Here is a 26,634-nt window from a genome sequence, read left to right as displayed (position 1 = left end):
AAGCAGGCTCTGCTATCAGTGGCAGAGTCCCATGTGGGGCTCAATCTCACAAACCCATGAGATCACCACTTGAGTTGAAATCAAGAGTTGGATGCCCAACCAACTGAGCCACCCAGGCGCCCCCAGAACATCTTCATTATCTCCCCAAAGAAAGCCTGTACCCATTAGAGTCATTCCCCCAGCTCTTGGAAACCACTAATCTATTTTGTGTCTCTATGGATTTGCCTATTCTGGACATTTCATATAAATGGGATCATACAGTATGCGGCCTCTATGTCTGTTTTTTTTTCACTTAGCATATTATTATTTTTAAAAAATTTTTTCAATGTTTATTTATTTTTGAGGGGGGAGGTGGGGCAGAGACAGAGAGGAAGACACAGAATCCAAAGCAGGCTCCAGGGTCTGAGCTGTCAGCACAGAGCCTGATATGGGGCTCGAACTCACAAACTATGGGATCATGACGTGAGCCACAGTTGGATGCTTAACCAACTGAGCCACCCAGGTGCCCCTTACTTAGCATATTATTTTTAAGGTTCATCCATGTTGTAGCATGTATCATTACTTTATTCCTTTCTCCTACCTTTCAAAAAATTTAAAAATTTTCTTACCTTTAAAAAATTTTAGCAAAATAAATGTAACATAAAATTTACCATTTTAACCACTTTTAAGTGTACTGTTCTGTGGCATTAAGTACATTTACACTGTTGTAATGTACCATCACCACCATCCATCTACAGAACTTTTTCATCTTCCCAAACTGAAACTCTGTACTTGTTAAATAATAAGTCCTCATCCCTTGGTAATCTCTATTCTACTTGCTGTCTCTATGAATTTGACTACTCTAGGTACCTTATATAAGTGGAATCAATACAATAGTTGTCCTTTTGTGTCTGGCTTCTTTCACTTAGCATATTGCCTTCAAAGTTCATCCATGTGGTAGCAGGTATCAGGATTTCCTTCCCTTTTAAGGCTGAATAATAGTCTACCATAGAATAGATCACATTTTGGGGCACCTGGGTGGCTCAGTCAGTTAAGCATATGACTTTGGCTCAGGTCATGATCTCACAGTTTGTGGGTTTGAGTCCCACATTGGACTCTGTGCTGACAGCTCAGAGCCTGGAGCCTACTTAGGATTCTATGTCTCCCTTTCTCCCTGCTCCTCTCCCCACTCATGCTCTGTCTCTCTCTCTCAAAAATAAACATTTTAAAAAAGTTAAAAAAAAAAAAAGAATAGACCACATTTTGTTTATCTATTCATCAGTTGATGGATATTTGGGTATTTACACTCTGACTATTAGGAATAATACTGCTATTAACATTCATGTACACATTTTGGCATGACTGTATGCTTTCAGTTCTCTTGGGTGGTAGAGACAGGTGGGGCTCAGAGAGGAATCTGATGAGTAGTAAACACTGCTTAGAGTTTGATCATGACCCAGGGAAGGACAATGACCACTGGGACTCTGTGTCTCCCTTGAGGAAAGGGTGAGAAAGTTTTCAGTTGTGTAATGAATAGTGGTACCTTGTTAAATAAAAGCATAAAGTTGTTACAGCTTTCCTTTGGAAATTTAAATAGAGGCAGAAGGGTGTAGATGGATGCTAAGCAGCTCAATGGATGAATCGTGCTGGTTACTAAGTGGTCGTCTCATATCCCAACTCACCTTTCTGAACGCTGTTTTGTGAGAGATGGAACCCTACTTCATGAGTGTAGAACCCTAACCGATTCACACAGATGGTACCAGTTAAATTTCTCAGGCAATAAGTGTTCAGTTATGTTTATGTTCAAACTGAATTCTTTGGGCTCTATGATAATGTGACATAACATAATATTGAAGTAACTATATTTTGAATGGTTACCCATTTTCCAAGCAGAGCTCTTCTTTCTTCAAATACCTGCAATAAATAAAAAAGAATGGAATGGTTTTATATTTCATGGTTCAAAATACCCATTGTAAGAAAGACATCATTAAAGTATCAATAAATAAAAATTGACAGTCTTTTGACTGTACCAACTGAGTATAAAAAGACAGATTTCATTCCTGAGAGGGTACTTTACTTATTTTTAACTTGGGGAAGGTATCATTTTTTTCAGTTTATCCATGGGGAATAATTCATTTTAAAGAAAAAGTAATCCTTTTTTTTAAAGGCAAGAAATAAGAAAAGAATGGAATTGTAAAGTGAAATCAATTTTAGAATTTGAAAAGATGAAAGACCTGATAAAGGAAAAACAGGAAAATAGAGATCCTCCCCCAAATACCAACCATACGAGAACCTGTGAAATTTATGAATGAACAGCTCTGTTTTTATATCTTGGTATGTACACCCCTCAGTGGGTGTACCTGCACTGAAATGTCTGTGGGCTTAGAAATGTGTTTATGTACACCTCTGGACATACAAGTCAGTGTTTATCTGTATAGGTTTGTTATTATAGACTGTTTAGGACAGAAACCACGTCTGATCCATTTTTTACATTTCCAGTATAGAGTGCAAAGCATATTACAGATACTCAGATACTTGTGTTTGCTGGATAATGAATATCCTTATGGATGTATCAGTGCAATGTGGATGGATTTATATGTTAGCGCAGAGGTGTTTTTCTGAGCATCAGTCATGTGTGTATTGTTTTTTTTAATTTAATCAATTTATTTAAATTCAAATGAGTTAACATACAGTGTAGTATTGGTTTCAGGAGTCATGTGTGCATTAGAATGAATGAGGGAAGGAGACTGATGTGAGAATGTGTGGCAGAGGAGGGAGTTATGGAGACAGGAAGCAAGGGAGAGTCATGAGCAGACATGAATGTCTCTCTCACTCCTACACACACCCCCACTGGCAGCTTTCAAAATTGGGATTGATGTTTCTCCCTTCCTCTTAGCACTGCCTAGATTTTCCAGCCCTGTAAGAATGTTCCCCCTTGGAGAGAAGCTAAGGCCTATTTCTTCCCTTTTTGCGGAGGAGGGTGAGGAGCTGGTTTTATGTTCTAACAGATAATGCTTTCCTTCCTTTTTTAGACTCTCAAACTCTAGTTTCAAAGGGCATAGGAAAATAAGAATTGAAATAATTGGTCCAACAGAAACCTCATGGCCTGTGAAACATCGGTTTTGCTCCTGGCCAGAAGATCTCACACATCACAGGTAAACACTTTTCGCACATTAAAGAAGAAGAAAAAGAATGCCCTTCTCCCCTTCCCCCTGTTAACTGTCACCTGGGCTATTAGGACTCTCAAATAATGGCAACAGATAAACTCAGGATTTCTAGATGAAAACAGAAGAGAACCTATAGAATACAGAAGATTTAAAAATCTGGATTCAAATATTTCCTGGACTCTCGCCCTCTATCTAACCAAAGCCTGTCAATCATCTCTCGCCCAATCCAAGTCACCAGCACCAGCACTTCTCTGACATCTAGGGATCTGGCTCCTCTCAACTCATATTCCACTTACAGCCCACACTCCACTTGGGGTTTATAGGGTTTGCTATGGCTCTCTAGTTGCTTCCAGTCATTTTATGTTCCCATGTGGATTACAGATTTCTCTATAATCTGTATGGGTTGCATGGCAGGCCCTCAACGAGCACCTGCTGATTGAACAACAATAAAAAAGCTTCAAAAGTCATAGAATTTTAGAGCTAAAAGGAATCCCTAAGAGCTTTTCATTTCCTTATGTTAGAGAGGACAAGCAGAGGCCTGAAGGATTACATTTATAATTTTTTAAGAATCACTGGTTCCAGTCTGTCTGTTCAGCTCAACTCTGTATTGGGTTCCTCACTAAACCTTGGTCTCCCCTGTCCTGACTCCCAGCCCTATTTTCACAATGAACTGCTGCCCATACTTGGGCCTTACAGTGGGAATAAGAAAAGGTTAGATTCCAAGACCACAACCTCCTTTCAAAAGGAGGATGAGATGACCATCATGGTGCCCAATGACAATACGGGGCATTTGGAAACAAAGGGGCACTGACTTGAAGGGGAGAGAAGAGTCAGCAAGAAGGTAGGAGGAAAGGAATGGGGTGGGAGGTGGGGAGTGTCACTCAGGCTAAAACAATAGTCCTTAGAGAGCCAATGACCAAGTCTAAGCGGGTCCAAGCAAATCCAGTTCTTACCAAAGGCATCTAGACCCAAGTAGAAACGGATGGGAATGAGTGGGGAGAGGAAAACCACTAGACAAGCTCAGATATGGTTCTTGTTCTACCCTTGCAAGAAATATAATTTGGGACATGCTATTTGTCAGGTCCTCAGTCAGACTCAGAATCTTATACTCTCTGGTTTGGAGCAAGTCTTCATTCCCAAGATTTGCAATCAGGTTCATCATCTTAAAGAGCTGGAAAACAAAGTATTGACTCAAAATAGAAATATTAAAATGGATCTTCTTTCCTCGCAGAACACTGCAGTCTGTTTATATCACAGTTTACTCAGAGCCTGCTGTTAAGTCAAAATCCTACGGTTGTATTTTAGTCTGTTGACACTGAAGTTACATATTTCACCATGTGACATCATTACAGTGTAGGAGTAAGACATTTAGGGGCTCCTAAATTATGACTGATTGATGGCAACTAGGTGTTTTTCTCAGAACACCCTTTTAACATGTACTGTACTACATTTGTAAACCGTACTTGAAAAGAAATGTTGGTTACTTTCAATTAAAACGCTAGATGGTGGAGCGCCTGGGTAGCTCAGTCTGTTAAGCAACTGACTCTTGGTTTCAGCTTTGCCTCGTATTGGGCTCTGCACAGACAGTGCAGAACCTGTTTGGCATTCTCTCTCTCCTCTCTATCTCTGCCCCTCCCCTGGCTTGCTCTCTCTCTCTCAAAAATAAATTAAATGAACTTAAAAAAAAAAAAAGAAAATTAAAAAAAACACTAGATGGCAAAGAAATGTGTATGTTTAAAACATTCTTCCTTTAAAAATCATAATGCCTAAATTAATTTGAAATCTGTTACATTTGCCTATGCTGATCATGCTATTTTTTAGACACCCAAATTTGAATTCAATCTCTCTGCTTAAAGTCTGCTGTGAAGTTAAAATCCCGTGACCCAATGAGCACCAAGTGTTGTATGGAAGTGTTGAATCACTATATTGTACCTCTGAAACTAATATTACACTGTATGTTAACTAACCGGAATTTAAATAAAAACTTAAAAAAAAGTCTATGATCCTGTTTCAGTCTGAAATAGTTATGTCTTTTACATATTACTACAGAATTGAAGAAAGACAAAATTAAAACAAAAACAGAAAACAGGACCTCAAAATTACAGTGGTCATTAATGACAAATGCCCTGTTTTAGAAGTGTAGAGGGGCACCTGGATGGCTCAGTGGATTAAGTGTCTGATTTTTGGTTTTGGCTCAGGTCATGAACTCACGGTTTGTGGGATCAAGCCCGGTGCTGGGCTCTGCACTGACAGTGTAGAGCCTGCTTGGGTTTCTCTCTCTCCCTTTCTCTCTCTGCCCCTCCCCTGCTCATGCTTTTTCCATCTCTCAAAATAAATAAACATTAAAAAAAAAAAAGAAGAATTTCTTTCCTTGAAATTATTGTGTGGACACCTTCTGGCCAGCTGTATCCTTGGTATCTGTTTTTTAATACCTTTTGCACAGTTAGAATGTTAGATCTGGAAGCAACCTCCAAGGTAATCTGGTCGAACATACTCATTTTATTTTTTATTTTTTTTGAACATACTCATTTTATAAAGGATGATGGTAAAACCCAGAGAAAGTAAATGACTTATTCAAGTCATGCAGGAAATTATCGGTGATCTGAAACCAGAATTTCCAATTCCCAGAGTTACTGTTCTTTATTTTTATTTACATAATTTTAAAATTGTTTTAAGATTTTTAATTTTATTGCACTATGTAAAGCAAAAAATGAAAGCTTTCATTTTACAGGACCACCTCCCCCAGTGCCATCCACCTCTTTGGGGGAAACGACTGTTAATAGTTTGGTATACCCATATACAAATTTTATGTGTGTGTCTATGCACATTTATATAAATACATACATATGTGTATACATGCAAAGATTTAAAAAAATAATTTTACTCCAAACTAAAATCTAACTAAACCAAAAAGTAATTTGCGGTAAAAAATGAGAGCTCTAAAGAACAAAATAAATATTATCTCTAGAAATTATCATTTCTAGACAAAAGCTTTTCAACGACCAAGATAAGACAATGTAATGCTTGCTGTGATGCACTGCCCTGGGTTTATTCCACCTGTTGGGGAGTGCTGCTGGCTGTTAACCATGAGGTTGAGAGCTCTGCTTTGTCCAAGGTCAGGCTCTTCCATGGGGCAGCTAGCATCTACTGAATGGTCGGTGTAGAAGTGTATGTATGTGATTTCTACACCCAGTGTGGGACTCCAACTCATGACCCTAAGATCAAGGGTAGGATGCTCCACTGACTGAGCCAGCTAGGCGCCCCAATATGGAAGTATAAAGGCTGGTGGCTACAGTGCCAGGCCTCAAACTTGCGACCTTCTCTCCCTTCTCCTCCCTTTCCCCCCTCACCTACCTCTACTCCTTTCCCTTCCTTAGTGCTGATCCAGAAAGCCTTCCACAGTGGATGCTCTATATGCTATACCAGAGTCTGCTTCTCTAGTTAACCAACCTGCAACAGGCAATCAGGCAACTAAGATACTTTTTTTCTCCATAGCTGCTAAATCGATCAAGACTTCCAATTTTTCAAAGAAAATTTCTGAAAATCAAGGCATCCAACAAATATGTATTTCAATTCAAGTCACTTTTTCACATATGTGTAAAATCTTCACAATTCTATGTGGAAACAGATTTCAAATCTAAACATTGAACTTTTGGGGGGGAAAGCAGAGAAGCTGTTATATAAACTGTTGGAAAGTTAAGAACATTTACAAACAGGTGCTCAATAAACAGTTGTTGAGCTGAATAAAAAATACTCCCAATAGACTTGTGTTCATGGCCAGATGAAGGCTGGATTTCTCTCTCTCATTCTCTGCCTTCCTTTTTTTTCTCCTGGTCCCTCCTTTTATTCTATGTCTCATTCTTCTTTCCTCACTTTTTTAAAAATCTTTTTCCTTTTCAGTTTCTCTCCCTTTTATTTCTCACTGTTCTGATTGCTGTGCTGGCTGCTTATCTGTCTCCCAAAGTCACTCAGGTTTCACACCAGAAGAGTAGAAACAGGAAAGTACTGAACAGGAGGGGTCAGGACTGAAGCTCTTGCTTTGCCAGAGTGATTAGCACATCAGTTAGGTTTAGAGGGCAAGGGTCAAATCCAGACTAAGAAAGGAGGGATTTAGGAACTAGAAGGCAAGAGAGTCAGTTGAAGGAGGTCCCAGGGAGGATGGCTGAATTCTGACTCCATCTTTTGTGCTTCAGGAATGTTATCAGGCACTGGAAATACAGAGAGAAAAGACAGAATCTCAACTCAACACATTGCAGTTGAGTGGGAAAGTTGGTAAACAGTGATGAGAGCAAAGAAAAGCAAGCAGGAGGAGGCTTTCCAGAGAAAATCGTATTGGAGTTAGTGCTTAGAGGGGGCAACAATGGCTCATCTGGAGGCCACTTAGTTAGCCTGGACATAGGATGGGAGGAAGCAGTGGCAGGGGTAGGAACCGAGAGGTTGGCTGAGGTCAACTTAAGAAAGATCCTCAATGCTATGTGTAGGGGTTTGGAATTTACTCTTTGGAGCAGGGTGTGTTATCAGTTTTACATAATAGGATTAGCTTGGTATTTTACTTTAAAATTTTATTTATGTTTATTTTAATTTTTTTAGTTTGGTATTTTAGAAAAATCATCCTGGGACCAGTGCAGAAGATGGACTGGTAGGACTAGAGGGAGTGAAGCCAGTTAGGGGTTACAGCACTGCATCAGGCAAAGGGTGATGAGAGTGTGAACTGACAAGGTGAAGCTGGAGGCATATAGATGAATAATGGAGAGAGCCCTGGATGAAAAGGAAGTCTCCTAGAACTTGAAAATGAATTGGATATGGAAATGAGGGGGTGCTGGAAGAAATACCTCCCTGGGCCTCCTTCTCATACTCCTAAATGTGTTGGAATACTGAGAGTCATTGCTCTTTCCTTGGGCCATTTCTCCAAGTTATGTTTGGAGCAAGGCAACTTTGAGTAATGAGGTACTGTCTCCTTTTGGGACCAAGAGCAGACTTGCTTACTGCTTACTACAAAAGCAATGGATTCCTTCCAAACTAGTACAGCCACTCTGGAAAACAGTATAGAGGTTCCTCAAAAAATTAAAAACAGGGGCGCCTGGGTGGCGCAGTCGGTTAAGCGTCCGACTTCAGCCAGGTCACGATCTCGCGGTCCGTGAGTTCGAGCCCCGCATCAGGCTCTGGGCTGATGGCTCGGAGCCTGGAGCCTGTTTCCGATTCTGTGTCTCCCTCTCTCTCTGCCCCTCCCCCGTTCATGCTCTGTCTCTCTCTGTCCCAAAAATAAATAAAAAACGTTGAAAAAAAATTAAAAAAAAAAAAATTAAAAACAGAACTACCCTCTGACCTAGCAACTGCACTACTAGGTATTTATCCAAAGGATACAAAAATGCTGATTAAAAGGGGCACATGACCCCAATGTTTATAGCAGTGCTATCGATGATAGCCAAAGTATGGAAAGAGCCCAAATGTCCATTGACTGATAAATGAATAAAGAAGATGTGGTATATACATATACAACAGAATATTACTTGGTGATCAAAAAGAATGAAATCTTGCCATTTGCAACAATATAGATGGAATGAGAGTGTATTATGCTAAGCGAGATAAGTCAGTCATAGAAAGACAAATATATGATTTCACTCATATAAGGAATGTAAGAAACAAAACAGATGAACATAAGGGAAGGGAAGCAAAAATAAGACAAAAACAGGGAGACAACCCATAAGAGACTCTTAAATACAGAGAACAAACTAAGGGTTGCTGGTGGGGTGTTGGGTGGGGGGATGGGCTAAATGGGTGATGGGCATTAAGGAGGGCACTTGGGATGAGCACTGAATGTTATATGTAAGTGATGAATCACTAAATTCTATTCCTGAAATCATTATTACACTATATGTTAACTAACTTGGATCAAAAAAAAAAGAAAGAAAGAAAAGCAGTGGGTTTACTGTTCCTCAGTAAGGGTTTGTGCTACAAATCCATGGTGTGTAGTATTTTTCTGGGCCTTCTATAGCATTCTTGTGGGACAAGGTGGGCAAGAAACAATGCAAACATGATGCTACAGCTGCTTGCTGCACTGTGAGTGATGAAGCTCTTTGTCTCTCCAAGAATCTTGTGTTTTACTATGAAACAGTAATGTCTTCTATGCCATCAATAACAGGCTAAGTTATGAGCTTGTAAATTGGGGAAAACCAACCCAGAGCTGGCAGGGAGAAGGATGATTTCTGGCTCGAGTGACTTGGTGTAAAGTGATGCCTTTTACCAGGAGGAGGAACTGGTGTGTAGGAGCAAGATAATGAAGTCAGTTTTATTGATGTTGATTGTATTTTACTGCCAACGAGGTGTGGTCCTTGGGATAGGTATTGATAATAGGAGCTCACAGGCCTGTTGGTAAATTCTGCCTCCAACTGAAGCAGGAATGGAAATCCCCAGAGGCTGGCCAATCTCACACCCCAGCATGATACTCAGCTTCCCATCTCTGCAATCCTTTGGTGTATCCTACTCGTGCTTCCCCAGAATGCAGGTAAGAAAGAAACTTTTTAGGAGAAGCCTAGTAATGTGAGTCATCAGTTGAGATTTACTCATTTTATTTATTTGGTTAAATGTCCACCATTATCCAGTAACTGCAACTATAGCAAGAAAATCTTTTTGGGGAACTCCTCACAGAGTACCCTCTTCTCTCTCATTCCTGGCTATTCTAGCAGAGAACCAGTGATGGGAGAAAAAAGGCACTTGGGATGAGAGAGAGAGAGGAGCAGCAACAGTAGAGGAAAGAGCAAATCTAAGACATTGTCATCATGGGCAAAGATTCTGTCTACAACCAGCTTTGCCCATATAGCAAGAGCTCAATAAAAGCTTTTGGAAAAAATCCTACATCTCTCTTTTATTTTAACCCATTACACAATCCTAAACAATTCCTGTTCATATTTTGATAACTAACATTTTTATACTCCCCCCCCCCCCACCTTAAGGCATGGATTCATTGATAAAATAGCTCTGGTCACTTACCCGGTCATTCAAAAGCTGATGGTTTAGGGGTGTCCAGGTACTCATCTTTGTCTGCATTTTGGGGCCATCTATGCTTTTTGGAGGTGCAAATGCCATCATGAAATAACTGAATACTTTCCATAAGAAAAACCATACCTATCAGAAGAAATTAATCATATAATCTTCAGAATATGAAAAATACTAATACCATGCCATCTTTTAGTATGTTGAAAGAGGGAAATGGGGGGAAGAACATTTACTGGGATCATTTTACATGTCAGGCACTTTACATGCATGCTTAATTAAAGCTCACAACAATCTGGTGAGGTTGTAGATTTTAGCCCATTTTACACATGAAGAAAATGAGGCTCACCGAAGTTATACACCCTGCCAAAGTTTACAGAAGCAGGAACTGCTGGAACTAGAAATCAGATCAGGTCTGTTTAAAATCATTCCCAGGTAAAAATATACCCCATTTGCCAGAAAGAAGTATTTTAACTTATAAAATCATAGTGCAGTATAAAGCACTCCATCTTTGCCCCTGTGTCTTTCTTCCTCTCCTCCTTCTGATCTCTAAGTAACAAGGGTTCTAGCTTGACACCATATTTAAGAAGTAGAATGGTGTACGGGCACCTAGGTGGTGCAGTCAGTTAAGTGTCCGACTCTTGCTTTTGGCTCAGGTCATGATCCCAGGGTTGTGGGATCAAGCCCTGTGTCAGGTTCTGCGCTGAGTGTGGAGCCTGCTTGGGATTCTCTCTCATTCTCTCTCTCTGCCCTTCCCTGCTTATGTGCACTTTCTCTCTCTCTCTCTCTCTCAAAATAAATAAATTAAAAAAAAAAAAGTAGAATGGTGTAATGGACAAAGCCAAGCCTTTAGAGATGGACAGATTTGGGTTGGAAAATGTGCTATTTTTAGATGCCTAGTATATGTCTGCCTTCATTTGATTAAAACCCTTTAGGGGTGCCTGGGTGGCTCGGTTGGTTGAGTGTCCGGCTTCGGCTCAGGTCATGATCTCACGGTTTATGAGTTTGAGCCCCATGTCGGGCTCTGTGCTGACAGCTCGGAGCCTGGAGCCTGTCTCGGATTCTGTGTCTCCCTCTCTCTCTGCTCCTCCCCTGCTCGTGCTCTGTCTCTCTCAAAAATAAATAAACATTAAAAAAATTAAAAAAGAAAACAAACCCTTTAATTTCCATGAAGAATTACTTTCTTCTCATTGTTTAGAGTCTGCTGGGTTGGTTCATCAAGGTGGCTTCCCCTTTCCCAGGCAAGATGGGGTCATAAAACCAAGCTAGGCCAGCTGGACTGGTGCTAGTTCATCCTTACCTAACAACTGAAAGGTTGTTCACAATAGCACTGATGTTCTGTTAATTTGCTCCCACTGCCTCACCCCTCAGAAGCCCCCTGTCTTTTCTTGTCCATTTTGTGAGCCACCTGATATTCTTGCAATAAATTTCCTCTTTCACTTATTTGCTTCATTGAAAATATTACATTTGCTTACATTAAAAAATTACAAAACTTTTTACCTCATACAAGTTTGATCCTGGCTCTAAAACCTACTAGCTGTATAACTTTTTACAAGTTATTCGATCTATCTGAGCATTTTATAAAAAATGTTTATTTATTTATTTTGAGAGACAGAGAGAGAAGGGTAGGGGCAGAGAGAGGGAGAGAGAGGATCCCAAGCAGAGTCTGCACTGTCAGTGCAGAGCCCAACTTGGGGCGTGAACTCATGAACCATGAGATCACGACTTGAGCAGATATTAAGAGTTGGATGCTTAACTGCATGAGCCACACAGGGACCCCCAATCTATGTGAGCATTTAATCTATCTGCATCTACCATCAACCACTGTTTTGAAGATTAAACTGGTCCAGCAGAGTGTCTGACAGATGAGTGGTCTCAAGAAGTGGTAGCTTCCTTGCAACCTTTCTTAGAACTTCCTGTCATTTACAGAGTGTCTCGAAACCCATTAGAGAACCATAGCAAAATATTTTAAGGTGGAAACCATTTGAAGCAGACTGATGGTAGTTTCAATATATATCCTCAGTGTTTCTGTTTGCTTCTGCCTTCCTTGTTCTTTAAAGATGGGTTGCATATTAAAAAGCAGTAGTGACCGAGGAAGCTAGGGCTTGCGTGCCTGATTTATGGGCTCCAAAAATTACTCTACGGTAGCAAAGGCTGGACAATTTGGACAATTAAAAAAAAAAAAACCATTACTTTTCGGCTGATATGGGGCTCCCCCAAATGCTAGATCTGAAATCTTTGAGGTTTTCACTCGACAGGTAATATTCTCTCTTAGGGTTGAGTTATAGCTGAAGAGAAAGCCAATATTTTAAAACCACAAGGTCATCATTACACAATTCCTTCTTGGCAGTAGCCTACTGCCACCATACCACTGATATAAAGAGGACCCAGATCAGCACTCACGTTCTTCCCTACCTCTAACAGCTAATTATCTGAGTCACACATGTTTAGCCAAATTGCAAAAGGTATAGGAAATTATTTCATTACAGTATTATTAATTGGCAGCTATAAAAGTATGTGAGTGGGCAAATTATAGATACAAAGCATGGTCTCGGAGCCTAGATCCGCCCAGTTAAAAATTACATATTTCTTTTTGTATTGTTCTTATTTATGTCTGACCTTTTTTCTCTTTAAACCAGTTGTTATTTTTAATCTTTTTTTTTGAGGGCCATAAAGATATTTGAGAATATGATAACAGCTAGGAATCCTTTCTGTAGAAAAATGCACATGAATATAACATTTTGCTTACCCCAGGTGAAAAATTCCTGCTGTAAGCTGAGAACTTTCCAGTTTGTATAGGAAACAAGCTAGGTACAATTTCTGAATTAGGGCAAAGTAACTTCTCTTGGGCCTCCCTAAGGCCCTGCACTGGCTATTCTCTTTTTCCTGGTGCCTAACAGCTAGAAATTATTTAAATTAGCTTCTCTTCAATTAACTTGGCTTTAAGGAGATAGGTCTGGCCAGGAGAAACAGCCCTCTTGGTAATACAGTTCTGCTGAAGCATTCAAATGGGGTTGTCCTGCCCTTGCCTTCATCATTATCCTTTTGTGTTTTTTTCCTCCTCCCGCAGTATACATATCTGCATGCACACACATGTTCATGGTATAAACACTCAGTACTATTACAAGACAGACACTTGTATATAACATGCACAAGAAATAACTATCCCCACTCTTTCAGCAAGACAAAGCAAGTTGTCTTCCTCTCCTTCCACATATAAAGCTTGCTGTTTTGTGTGTGTGTGTGTGTGTGTGTGTGTGTGTGTGACCTCTTTCCACCTTAATTGCCATCCTGGAATGTTGACCTTTAAGTTTTCTTTGAATAAAAAGGAAGATAGAGGGTCTTTGGCCCTAACCCCCAATGTATGGTATGGTTCTAGTTCCATGCCCAACAGCAAGGATGGGTCCTCTGGTAAAGTTACAGTGGTCACAAATCTCCAATCCCATTTTCTGAGCCATTCTTCACACTGTCACCATTATTCAATTATACTAAGGACCTATTAGCCCCGAGTTAGGGGGTACAAAGATAAGAGTCTCTGCTTTAATATACCATGCAATCTACTGTCAGAAAGGGTTGTTTTGTTTTATTTTTTATAAATAAAAATTGTATGTAATTAAGATGTACAACTTAATGTTTTGGTGTATGTTTATATTGTGAAATGATTACAAAGTATTATTCATCCATCATCTCCCATAGCTACCATTTGTGTGTGTGTGTGTGTGTGTGTGTGTGTGTGTGTGGGGTGAGAACACTTGAGATCTACTCAGTAGGTTTCAAGTATAAAACATTATTATTAATTATAGTCACCATGCTGGACATTAGATCTCCAGAACTTACTCATCTTATAACTGAAAGTTTGTACCCTTTGATCAATGTTTCCCCATTTTCCCCATCTCCCAGCCTCTGGTAACCACCAATCTACTAATGGAAGTATTTTTTGAAGGACCAGTTGATTGTGTCACTTTTCAGCTCAAAAACCTCCAGAGGCTCTCTGAGGGCTACAGCATAACCAGACTCCTTAGCAAGGAAGTCTAGGTCCACTAAGAATTTACCTCAATTGACCTTTTCAGCCTCATCTCCCAGCCCCTCACACCGTGCACTATCTGCCCAGACACACTGAACTTTGGTACAAAACAACTAGTACAAAATTCTGAGGCTTCTTGGCTCATGTCATTTTCTTACATTGCTCACATGAATCTGAATCCCAGTACTACATAATTGGTACTCAAATATTGGTTAAATCAACTGAATGAATACAATAGTGGGGAAGCAGTTTAAAGACGAAAACTAATAGGAATGTAGGATAAAACTCAGAACATTATGAATTGAGCACTGGAATTATACTCAAGGTTATCGGATTTTTATTTGGAATACACAGAGAATAAGATTGAGTTTCTCTGCCAACACACAACTCATTGTGCACTGCAGTATCATCACAGAAGATCTCAGATAGTATCAGGAAATTATCAGGCAACAAGGTATAGTCAGATTTAAATACGAATTCATCTTTCATTCAACTGGGTAGAGACAAAGCAAAAACTATACTGCAATACAAAGAGCGAGTGTTTGCTAGGTATAGAAATAATTGTTGTTGTTAATTTCGCAAGTACGAGGCATCTGGTACTTTAACTGCAGCTGAAACGGAGCGAAATGTAATCCCCAGGAACACTAACAAGGCTTGTGAGAGGCCCAGGAGGATCTTAGAATGGAGCTCTCAAAAAAGTCTCCATCTTTTTCATGCACTGCCCACTGCTCTCACCTCTTTAGCTCATCTCCTTCTTCAGGCCTCAAGCTCTGGTGTTGCCATGGCAGCTTTTCCTTTGACTCTGTCCAGCCCCCACCCTTCTTTCCAGTCAGTAGTCCAATCACCATCTATAAATCCTTTCGCTGGCATCCGGGGTCTCTTTGGCAACAATGTGTGGTCTCTTGATTGGCCAAGAGATTCAGAAGGGCTGGCTCCAAAATTGGGCACACGGATAAAATTAAAAAGCAAGAGCGCAAGAGGTTGGGAGGGGCTGCAATCTCCCAATATAATGCTGGGAGGAAAATGCATCTGATCCTGAAACAAACAGAATTGACAGGCACTCAAGACATATTTGTGTTCCAAATCAGGACAACCAACTGAGCATGCCCAATTATATTTCTCTGGTCATTCCGAGGCTCCGAAATGCAAACTCCACTTTTCCAGGTTTTAAGAGTGGCCAACAGGTAAAAGAGGGTAGGAGGAAAAAGAATTCGCGACTGGTTCAATTAAAGAAAAGCACCTGCAAAAGGAAGTGGGAGGACATGGGAAAATTGCCCAACACACAAATTCACAAATGCTTCATCCTGAATTTCAAGAGGAATTCAGGCTGACTGACAGATACACCGGAGAACCAGCAGATGGCATGGCTTAATAAGAATAACTCCAAATTTAGAAAATTTTACAATCCAGTCTAATTAAATTTATTGAGTACCCACCACGTAATAAAGGGCAGGGTGAGAACACAAGGATAAAAAAATAAGGAAGACTGGAAGATGCAATGTGTAAATACCTAATATAAGGCCCACACTGATAACTGTTGTGATAGAACTATTAACAAGTGCTAGAAAACAACCAAAAATTCAAAATTTCAGAAGGAGCTCCATGATAAATATAAAGCAGTTCCTATGGGCAGCAAGCAAAAACAACAACCAAAAAATCCCAAAAACAAACACAAAACAAAAAAACCCAAAACTTCACTACCTTACATTCCTAAAATAGATAAGAATATATTCTCCTCCAACTTAAATGTAAACCTATGTTTGTATTGTGTTTTGTAGTTTTGAAATCGGCAACATTTCATACCTCCAGCTTAGGAGAGTGAAGCTCATAGAGATTGTTGCTTTCCTTGACTTAACAAAGGTCTGTGAGTGGCCAAACTGAAATTAGAACCCAGGTTGTTTGAATTCCAGCTTTGTGGTTTTTCCACATGATCAGGTTGTATATAAATGAGTAAACAAAGCCTTTGGTGGGGGGTGGAGACCTCGGGGGAGGTAGTAGATGCAATACTAAATTACCATGTGCAGCATTGCCAGTTAACATTTATGGTTTCAAAACGGGTTCATCAAGAGACCAGTTTTAACAACATTCCGTTTGAGTGCTGTGTCTCTCTGCGAAGTTCTCACTCATTAAAGACTTTCTATTGGTGGTTACAACATGGAATGAAAGAGAGATGGGATAAAAGAAACCATCTCATGTTATCCCTGTTTAATTTGAATAATCTTATACGTGAAAATAAGCTCCCTTTTGACTATCCTCTCAACCAGCACTCTCTAGGCTTCCTCTTGTCTGGCACCTTATCATCTAACTGAAGACACTCCTTACCTTCTGTTCTGAATGACAACATTCAGGCTATATTCACAGTGAGCACATCAGTTCAATGTCTGAAATACTTCAACATTACTTCAAATATAAAGAAAAATGTAGAGACTACATAGAAACACCCTTGTATCCCCACCAAAAATTTAAAAAATATGAACATTTTCGTTTCATGTGTGTGATTAACTGTTGAAGCCCCCTTTTGTACATTTTCCAGATCTTATTTCCCTCCCTGCTTGCCTAGAGGCAACCACCATCTATGAAATTGGTGTGTAGCCTCCTTTTCCAGTTTTTATGCTTTTTATAGATGCATGTTTGATCTCAATATGGCTGTTTTTAAAGCGATACCATAATTTACATATCTTGTAGTTCACTTTTTTCAATATTATATTTCTGAGATTTAATCATGTTGACACACACAGTGATAATTTCTACATCACTCTCACTTCCCATGTGAGCTATGATATGTCCTATGCCTCAGTTTTCACAGGATGGTGTGTAAATTGCATAAAAGTACATCTAGCTGCACATCTTCAGAGGTTCTGCAGGGACAAGGGATGTGGAAGTACATACCGCATACAGATTTTCACATACACTATTTGCCTCCTCACTCCTCCTCAGTAGAGCCAGTGTTGGCTCAACAGGACACACTGTCTTGCTTAGAATCAGCCTGAGGATCAGTATTACTTTAAAAAACAAACAAAAAACCAAAACTGTTACTGCACAAGTATTTACTATGAAAATTGAAAATGTTGCTTCATATATTAATTTTTGCTTTTCCCCATAGCTCACCTTCTGATGTTAAACTATATTTATGGCTGCCTAAGCTCAATACTCATTGCTTATTTAACACTTATTCAGTGCCTTTTAAAAACTGTGATAAAATACACTTAACACAAATTTACCATTTTAGCCATTGTTTAAATGTACAGTTGAGTAGTGGCAAGTACATTCACATTGTTGTGCAACAGGATCAATATACTTTAAGTTCCATGGCTATCAACAGAACAAGATGATGCCTATTAAGTCTAGCTTGAAATGGGACGAAAAGGAAAACAGTATAGTAAAAAAGAACTGCCTGGCCTTGAATGAATCCAGACTTTTTCTTAAAAAGCTGTGTGACTTTGGATGTCATTTAACCCTTCTGAGTGCTATTTTCCTCGTCTGAAAAATGAGAGGTTGAGTTTAGATGATCTTTAAGAACTCTTTCAGCTCTGAAATGGCTTATGTAGAAAAAGATGGGAAATGCTACCAATAACCACAATCTCCACCCGTGCACTAAGGTGCTGGCAAAGGGGATATAAACTGCTCCTAGGCTAGAATCTTGTCTAGTCTGTTGTTTAAGCGTGAAGCTCTGCAACAGGTCAGATGCCTACTCCTATCTGCACCCAGTGCCACCCTCAACACCTGTATTCCTACTTTTGACCACCTTCAACCCCGGATCCCTAGGTCAGCACCCTCGTTCGTAGAACAGGTTTTGGTGGTCTTGCAATAACAGAATCCCCAGTTTGGATAAGAAGAGTCGCCACGCTTTTTCAGCGGGGGAGGGAGGGCTTTGCAAAGAGGGCTGAGCGCATTTCAGAGAAACGCTTCCAGAGCGCGAAACCACTCCGCTGGAGCGGGATAACTAGCGCAAGGCGTCACCCAAACACGAGGCAGAGACCGGCCGAGAGCTCCGAGCCGGCACCTCCAAGTGGGTCTCAAAATGGGAGCGTGCGGCCGAGTGTGCGCAGCGCGCCTGCGCCGTGCGTGCGCGCGCGCGCTCGCTCCCTGGGCCGCGCGCTCCGGCGCTCCCGAAAGCTCGCGGTTGCTCCGAAGCGGCGCGCGCGTCGGCGGTCCTCGCTGGCTCCGTTTGCCTGAGGGACCCGTGGCCGCCCCCGGCCGGCGCTGAACCCCCCATTGGAGCCCGGCCCCGAGATGTGAGGTGAGCGACGAGGCGAGCGGTTCCCCAGTCCCGCTTAGCTGGAAAAGGGCGCGGGGAGTGTGGGGAATGAGGAGGTGCCGCCGCGGCTGCCCGCTCCTCTGCCTAACCCTGTGCTGAGGAGCCACCAGCAGCTCCGGCACCTCCTCCTCCTCAGGGATCGTTATTCTCGTCGCGGCCAAAACAAAAGCCTTCGGCGCCAGGCTGTGGCGGGGCTTCGGAGGGGCGCCTTGGGACCGACGGCGGGCCGAGGGGGTGCGGAGGAGCCGAGTTTGGGGTGAGGGCTGAGGTGGGCAGACGCCCGGGAGATTATTAACCCTCTGTGTCCTAAGCCCGCGCTGGGCAACCTGTGCGAGTGTGGACCGCGGCTCCCCTTCCGCCTCCCCCTTGCCCAAATCCTTGGTGGGGGAGGGCGTCCGCGATAGGCGCCCGCTCCCTGGGTCGGCGCCGCGGGGGCGTGTGGCGCTCCCCGCTCGCCGGAGCGTGGGTGGAGGACGCGGCGGCGGCCGGGGGGAGGACAATGCATCCAGGGCTCTGGCGCCCTGGGCGTCTGGGGCCGGCCGGAGACCCACGTTAGAATTGCTTCAGGTTTAGATGTTGTGTTGGCATTTGGCCGACCTCTTCTTTCCAGTGCCTAAAAGTTGTCCCCTCCATCCCATCAGTTTGCAAAGTCTGCGCTCCCTCCCCAACGCTTCCGCCAGCTGCCCTCTTTTATGCTAATGTGCATTTGCCGTGGGGGTACTGCTGGGTAATTAATAGACGGCCTCGCAAATAAAGGTGCTGTGAAAACGTTTCAAGACATTTTAACATCTTCCTAGAGGCTCGTTAAATCTCAGGAGACTTGGAGTTAGGCGGCTCCTCTCTAGGAGAAAGCTTTTCTTTTTCCTTTCTTTTCTTTCTTTCCTTTTTTTTTTTTTTTTTTTTAAGAACAAAAGCGCATGCCATCAATTTAGGCACGGGATAGATTTGAAGTTGAAAGTTACCTACTCAATAAAAGAAATCCAATTTTTTCCCCTGTATTAAAATTAAATTTTTAATTTTGGTTCCCTAAATTTGGGCAGATGCAGCAGCAGAGCAGACTAACAGCTATAAAAAATAAAAGTATCTTAAAATCTTATTTCATAAAAGTAGCTTTGATAGACCTGTAATGTTTATTCATGGGAATTGGGTTACTTTGCAAAGCCAACACCACAAGAGCAAGGAAACAAAGACCTGACTGACATGAGGGATGTTACCTCCCTCTTCAGCCTCTTTTAGTCTTCAGTGGTGTGCTGACAGTCTAAGGAATAGACAAATCCTTAATTCTGTTATTAAGAAGAAAGATAATGCTTTCCATACATACTTTTAAGCAAATCAATACTGTCTTTTTCCTCCAGGGGAAAAAAAACAAGGCATTTACGTGAACTACTAAGCCACAAGCCGCCACAAAAAGGCAAAAAGATTCAGAATTAGGGAGTGTAGGAAAGAGGTGTGAAAGCTTAACTGGGCTGGCTTGGAAGGATGGAGCTCAAGATTTAATTAAGATGCAGCCCTTTTCTTACCCTGTTGCCGTTTATTTAGTGCAATAACATGTTCCTCCTCAGCCCCCCAAATGTTTTGAAACTATTAGGAGAGTAAGTAAATAATAAAACCTACCATCCTCCCTTTCCTTTCCTACTTTTTTTTTTTTAAATCTCATCCACTTACTAATATTCTCTACCTCTACACCTCTTCTAAATCTGTAAGAGTGTCCCATTAATAGAAGAAATGACTGTGAGCTCTGTCATTCATTTCCCCATTTTAGCTGCTGTATTCCTTTGAGCTTTATTTTGTGCTTTGGGCATTTATTTAGGTGGGTTTTTCTTGGGAGTTCCATGATTGAAATATTTGAAATAGGGAATGTTGAGAGCAACTTAATAAAGTGCACATTCTTCCTTTGTATTGTACAGCGTGGAAGGCTTTGCCATCAGAGAAGGAGAAAGGAGTTTAACTCATAATAAGTCCTCTGTTTCCCATTTGGCTTCAGGAAAAACTCTACCCATCTTAAATTTCATATTAGTTTGTTAGTAAAACTATCAGATTGTATACTCAAAAGTAATTCTGAGCATATTAATTTGTTGATGTTAGGCTGCTGTTGATGTTATTTTCTTTAGGAGACGTGGTACATCTTTACTTTTCACAGAGGTGATGTTGTCTTCATGGTATTTTTAACCCCAAAAACTCTAGAACTATGGCTACTTAAAGCTGTAGCTGCCCACATAAAAGAGCAATAAATCAAATAAAAAGAATGATTTGGAAAGTACATGTTGAAGAAATTATTCAATATAGATTTGGAAAAAAAAGTAACAACTCTTTACTGGCCAGGAAAGAGGTTTTAACTGAAATCCTGGTCTTTAAATTTTATCTTACTGAAATAATTTTATAGCCAAAGCATACAAACCATACAACCTTGCTAAGGGAAAAATCGGGCTTATATTAGAGTTTTCTGATTAATAGATTTTTTTTAATTTATTTTTTTATTTTTAAAATGTTTTATTTATTTTTGAGACAGAGAGAGACAGAGCATGAACGGGGGAGGGTCAGAGAGAGGGAGACACAGAATTTGAAACAGGCTCCAGGCTCTGAGCTGTCAGCACAGAGCCCGACTCGGGGCTCGAACTCACGGACCGTGAGATCATGACCTGAGCCGAAGTCGGCCGCTTAACCGGCTGAGCCACCCAGGCGCCCCATGATTAATAGATTTTAATTGGAAGAGGAAACTGGGCTAGAATTTCAATATGATTTTTTTTTTTTTTTTTTTTTTTAGTTCAGAATCTGGCCATCTTTTAACTTTTCCTTTTTTTAAAGATTTAATTAAAAAAATTTTTTTTAATTGTTTTATTTTTGAGAGACAGACAGAATGTGAGCAGGGGAGAGACAGAGAGGGAGACACAGAATTCGAAGCAGGCTCCAAGCTGTTGGCACAGAGCCTGACATGGGGCTCGAACTCATGAGACACGAGATCATGACCTGACCTGAAGTCGATGCCTAATCTGAGCCACCCAGGTACCCCTGGATTTAAAAAAAAAAAAAAAAAATCTCTATACCCAATGTGGGGCTTGAATTCACAACTCCAAGATTAAGAGTCACATGCTCTACCCACTGAACCAAGCAGGCACCTCTTTAACTTTCCATTTGGTTTTCAAGTTGGTTGTAAAAGCTTTTCCGCTTTCTTTAGACTGTATTTTGATGTCTACCATTCATTTTGATTTTGAACCTAAATGTATTGGTTTTTCCTGTTTGGGTTTTTAAACCCTGTCATCACTGAGCACATTGCATGATTAGGTTATTTGTGGCACACATGGACTTTAAAAATTAGATGAAATAGACCTGAAAAGAAATCCTCATTCTGAGATTAATAGGAATTGAGCCCCTATGAGTTAAATATGAAGCTATATAAACTCAGCAACCAGGAAACAAAATTTTGAGACTGAATTTATTTTTTAGATAATAAGATGTGGAAAACAAATGGCCAAAGGACATATGGATTTTAGGAAAAGGAAAGTAACACTTAGAACAGTGAATATGCTTTGAGTGTATATTTTCTCTAACAATACAGTAATTTTCCTTGGAGGCGGAACTTCATTATCAAGAAATAGTCATTGCTGGTCTTGCAGTGCATTCTTGGGAAACTGAAAGAAGACAAAGAATATCCCTCCTGTTCCCACTGTAGCCCCTGTGTGTGAGACAACCTTGGGATGGTATTTCTGAATTGGAAATGCAAAACGTTGTATATACATATAAGGTGTCAAGAAAATTAAATCTGAACTGAGAATGATGAAATGGATCACTTTATTTACAGACAGTGTGAATTGAAATAGAATTACTGAACATAATCTTTTGCGGGACCCTCTTGACAGCCCTCAGGGCCTACTTTGTCAGTATTTCTGGATTCAGTCTGCTTTCCTCTTCAGTTGCCGCATCCTGCTTTTCCCACCTGTGTTTTTTCGGTCTGGCTTTGTAGCCAGCCTGAAAACAGCCTCCTAAAAGTTGCATCTCCTACCCCCCTCCCCTTTTTTTATTTTGAGAGGCAGAGGCAGAGGCAGAGGGGGGAGAGGGAGAGGGAGAGGGAGAGGGAGAGGGAGAGGGAGAGAGAGAGAGAGAGAGAGAGAGAATCTTAAGCAGGTTCTAAGCTCAGTGTAGAGCCAGACACAGGGCTTGATCCCACGACTCTGGGATCATGACCTGAGCCAAAATTAAGAGTCAGATGCTCAACCAGCTGAGCTATGTCAGGCGCCCCTCCTGCCCCTTTATTGCTGTTTTTCAGGACAGATACTTAGCTTATTTTATTTTAAGGGCTTTTATTTTTTATTTATTTTAAAAAAATTTTAATGTTTATATTTGAGAGAGAGAGAGAGAGAGAGAGAGAGACAGAGCATGAGTGGGGGAGGGGCAGAGAGAGAGACAGAGAGAGAGAGAGAGAGAGAGAGAGAGAGAGAGAGAATCGGAAGCAGGCTCCAGGCTGTCAGCACAGAGCCTGACACGGGGCTCAAACTCACGAACTGTGAGATCATGACCTGAGCTGAAGTTGGAGCTTAACCAACTGAGCCACCCAGGTGCCCCTATTTTAAGGGCTTTTAAAATTAATATTCAAAAGAAAGCTGGTAAGATCAGATTTCTGATGTTACACTTTCATAAAAATTAGATGTGTCAAGTCCTTTTGTTTTCTAATGGAACGATAATCAAGTAACTTAGTTTTCCAAGCATCTTTCATTGCTCTCTGCAAAGAAGTGAGTGTGTGTCTTTTCCTACAAGTAGGGCATGAACAGCTATTGCTATATCACTCACTTTCTGATGAGCCCTGGCTTCTGATGGTGTTTACTCCAGTTATGTTAACTTAGCAGGTTCCTTTATTTATTTGAGATATTGCAGATTCCTGTAGTAAACAGTGTAATATCAGTAAGAATGCCAAAATGACTGTTAATCTTTGCTTAAGAGTTGCTGTTACATTGGCAGGACCTCTTTGGGTCCATGATCTTCTCTATTTTCTATAGATCTGTAACTTCAACTTACAACTTTTTCTAAGTTGTACTTTAGGAAAACCTTAGGAAAAATCACTTTTGTTACCCACGCAATCCTGTTTAGAAGCAGTATCTCATTGTTATTAAAGAGAGATTTGGAATATATATCAAAAGTTCTTTTATTTATTAAAATTTTTTTTTAAATATTTACTTTGAATATATAGAGAGAGACAGAGCAGGAACAGGGGTGGGGAGGCAGAGAGACAGGGAGACACAGAATCCGAAGCAGGCTCCAGGCTCCAGGCTCCAGGCTCCAGGCTCCAGGCTCCGAGCTGTCAGCGCACAGCCTGATGTGGGGCTTGAACTCACGAACTATGAGATTATGACCTGAGCTGAAGTTGGACACTTAACTGACCAAGCCACCAGGTGCCCCCTTTTATTTTGTTTTTTTTCTTAGTGTTTGTTTATTTATTTATTTTGAGAGAGAGAATCCCAAGCAGGCTCTGCACTGACAGTGCAGATGTGGGGCTTGATCCCATGAACCCTGAGATCATGACCTGAGCTGAAATCAAGCGTTGGACACTTTAAGCAACCGAGCCACCCAGGCACCCCTGAAGAGTTCTTTTAAAATGTGCATACCATTTGATTCAGCTGATAGGTCATCTGATTTTTTTAATATTGAAAATCAGATGGCTGCCTGGGTGGCTTAGTTGGTTAAGCATCTGACTTCGGCTCAGGTCATGATCTCACGGTTTGTGGGTTCTGGCCCCACACAGGGCTCTGAGCTGTCAGCTCTGGATTCTGTGTGGATTTTGGATTCTGTGTTTCCCTCTCTCCCTGCCCCTCCCCCACTCATGCTCTGTCTCAAATGAATAAATGTTAAAAAATATATATTGAAAAACAGTTTTGGGGCCCCTGGTGACTCAGTTAAGTGTCCAACTCTTGATTTTAGTTCAGGTCATGATCTCATGCTTCATGAATTCGAGCCCTGCATAGGGCTCTGCACTGACAGCAGGGTGTCAGCTTGGGATTCTGTGTCTGTCTGTCTGTCTCTCTTTCTCTCTCTCAAAATAAATAAACTTAACAAAAATCAGTTTTTACTCAAACTAAATTGATCATTGCTCTTTTGCTTTTCTTTCTACCTGCAGTAGGGCATTAGAGTGTCCCCTGGCTTGTTGCTCAATTAGCAGCCAATAAATCAGTGATTCACCAATGTTTATTCTTGTTAGCCAGTCAGTACACATTTATAGATTTAGCAGAGCTAATTATTTCATACACAGAGTAATATACCATAGGTTCTTTTATAAAATCTCAGAGCATTTATTTTATTTTTTAAGTAATTGAAATAGTTTTATTCTGTGCATTTTTTTCACAAAAATGGATATATATGCTGTTTAGGAAATTGTTTTAATTTTATTTTTTACCTATTGTTACTGTCTTACCATGTCAGTAGATACAGATCTTGCTCATTGTTTTTAGTGACTATGTAATATTTCACTACGTGGTTGTGCCATAGTGGGTTTTTTTGTTTTTTGAGAGAGAGAGAGAACACATACACAGAAGTGAGCTGGGAGAGTGGGGGAGAGAGAGAGAGAGGGAGGGAGGGAGAAAATCCTAAACAGGCTCTATGCTCAGCACAGAGACTTACACAGGGCTCAATCCCATGACCTGGGATCATAACCTGAGGCAAAATCAAGAGTCCGACACTCAACCAACTGATCCACCCAGGCACCCCTGTACCTTAGTGTTTTGTTTTGTTATTTAATTTTTTAAAATATCCATTTATTTTTGAGAGACAGAGAGCGCGCTAGCAGGGGAGGGGCAGAGAGACAGGGAGACAGAGAATCCAAAGCAGGCTCCAGGCCCAGAGCTGTCAGCACAGAACCCAATGTGGGGCTCGAACTCCTGAACCGTGAGATTATGACCTGAGGGTAAAGTCAGACACCTAACCAACTGAGCCACCCAGTCGCCCCTGTACCATAGTTTTTTTGTTTGTTTGTTTGTTTGTTTGTTTTTAACAAGTCCCTTACTGGTAGGCTTTTAGGTTGTTTCAAGGTTTTGTTTTTTTTTTTCTTTTTTGAGAAAGAGCACTACACTGCAAGTGGGGGAGGGAACAGAGGCAGAGGGAGAGAGAGAATTCCAAGCAGGCTCCATGCTGTAGGCAGAGAGAGGGAGGGAGGGAGGGAGGGAGAGAGAGGGGGAGGGAGGGAGGGAGAGAGAGAGAGAGAGAGAGAGAGAGAGAGAGAGAGAAAGAAACCGACCCAAGCAGGCTCCATGCTGCCTGTGCAGAGCCCAGTGTAGGGTCAAACTCACAAACTGTGAAATCATAACCTGAGCAGAAATCAAGAGCGGGATTGCTTAACTGACTGAGCCACCCAGGCCCCCCAGCTAGTTTTTTATTTTATAAACAGTGTTACTCTAACATTTTGTTTATGCATCATATGTACTTGTGTGTTTACTTAGAATAGAGAATATATTTATTGCATCAAATTGTGCACGTTTTAAGGGCTTTTGATGTAAGTAGCCATTTTTTAAAATACCAACCAGTTTACAGTAGTATTTCAAGTTGTTAGAATGTTGAAAGTGTTCTTTTTTTCTGTACCCTCTCCCATCCTGTGTTCTCTTCGTTGTTATTTTTGCCTGAGTGGTGAAAATGTTCTCTCATATTTGCATTTTTTTATTAGTAAAGTTGAATATCTTTTCACATATTTGTTGGTTATTTGCAGTTTGGCTATAAGTTTATGTTCTTTTCCCATTTTTCTATTAAAGTGTTATTCTTTATTTGCTTTTACTTTTTAAATTTGTTTTATGTATTTTGCTAAGCATTTAATTATTTTTAAATATACCTATACTCTGTTACTCTTTTAGGATAGCATATCTCAAAACATGACTTATGGGCCACTTAACTTGTAATAGTATCTGAGATGATTGGTTAGAAAATGCAGTTCATTTTCCAGAGATTCAGATTTCTGAGACTTGTGAGGGGATTCATGAATCTGCTACACATTTAAATTAGAACCTCTGATTTGGAGGAAATATAAAGTAAGATTTTTACTCTTCTTTTTGTCTTTTTGAGTTCACTTTTTTCTTATTTCAATAATCATAAACTACAGTCTTAAAATATTAAGATTGTCATCCTACTTCAGCCTAACAATAGATTTTACAGGAGTGTTTTGATATATGGTAATTTGGATGTTGTGGTACACAAAGGAAACCATTTTAGAAGGCGGTGGGAAGCTTCACTTCTACATGAGG

General features: G+C 40.7%; 2 protein-coding genes across 2 annotated transcripts in view; one reads left to right on the top strand and one right to left on the bottom strand.

Moving 5' to 3' along the window:
- Positions 1-15,232, bottom strand: part of FBXO16 (F-box protein 16) — a 54,800-nt gene extending 39,568 nt beyond the window's left edge. Inside the window, exons 1-3 of the mRNA XM_049631401.1 lie at positions 14,899-15,232; positions 10,137-10,271; positions 1,858-1,893 (exon numbers count right to left, since the gene is read on the bottom strand). Coding sequence (XP_049487358.1) covers positions 1,858-1,893; positions 10,137-10,235 — 135 coding nt within the window. The 5' untranslated portion in view covers positions 10,236-10,271; positions 14,899-15,232. The remainder of the gene's footprint in view (positions 1-1,857; positions 1,894-10,136; positions 10,272-14,898) is intronic.
- A 3,027-nt stretch (positions 15,233-18,259) lies between these two features.
- Positions 18,260-26,634, top strand: part of FZD3 (frizzled class receptor 3) — a 95,461-nt gene continuing 87,086 nt past the window's right edge. Inside the window, exon 1 of the mRNA XM_049632371.1 lies at positions 18,260-18,403. The gene's annotated coding sequence lies outside the window, so the exon portion shown is untranslated. The remainder of the gene's footprint in view (positions 18,404-26,634) is intronic.

This window comes from Panthera uncia, chromosome B1 (assembly GCF_023721935.1).
Source record: "Panthera uncia isolate 11264 chromosome B1, Puncia_PCG_1.0, whole genome shotgun sequence".
NCBI lineage: Eukaryota > Metazoa > Chordata > Mammalia > Carnivora > Felidae > Panthera > Panthera uncia.
Note: the sequence above shows the minus strand (reverse complement) of the source record. Positions and strands in the feature narration are given on the sequence as shown.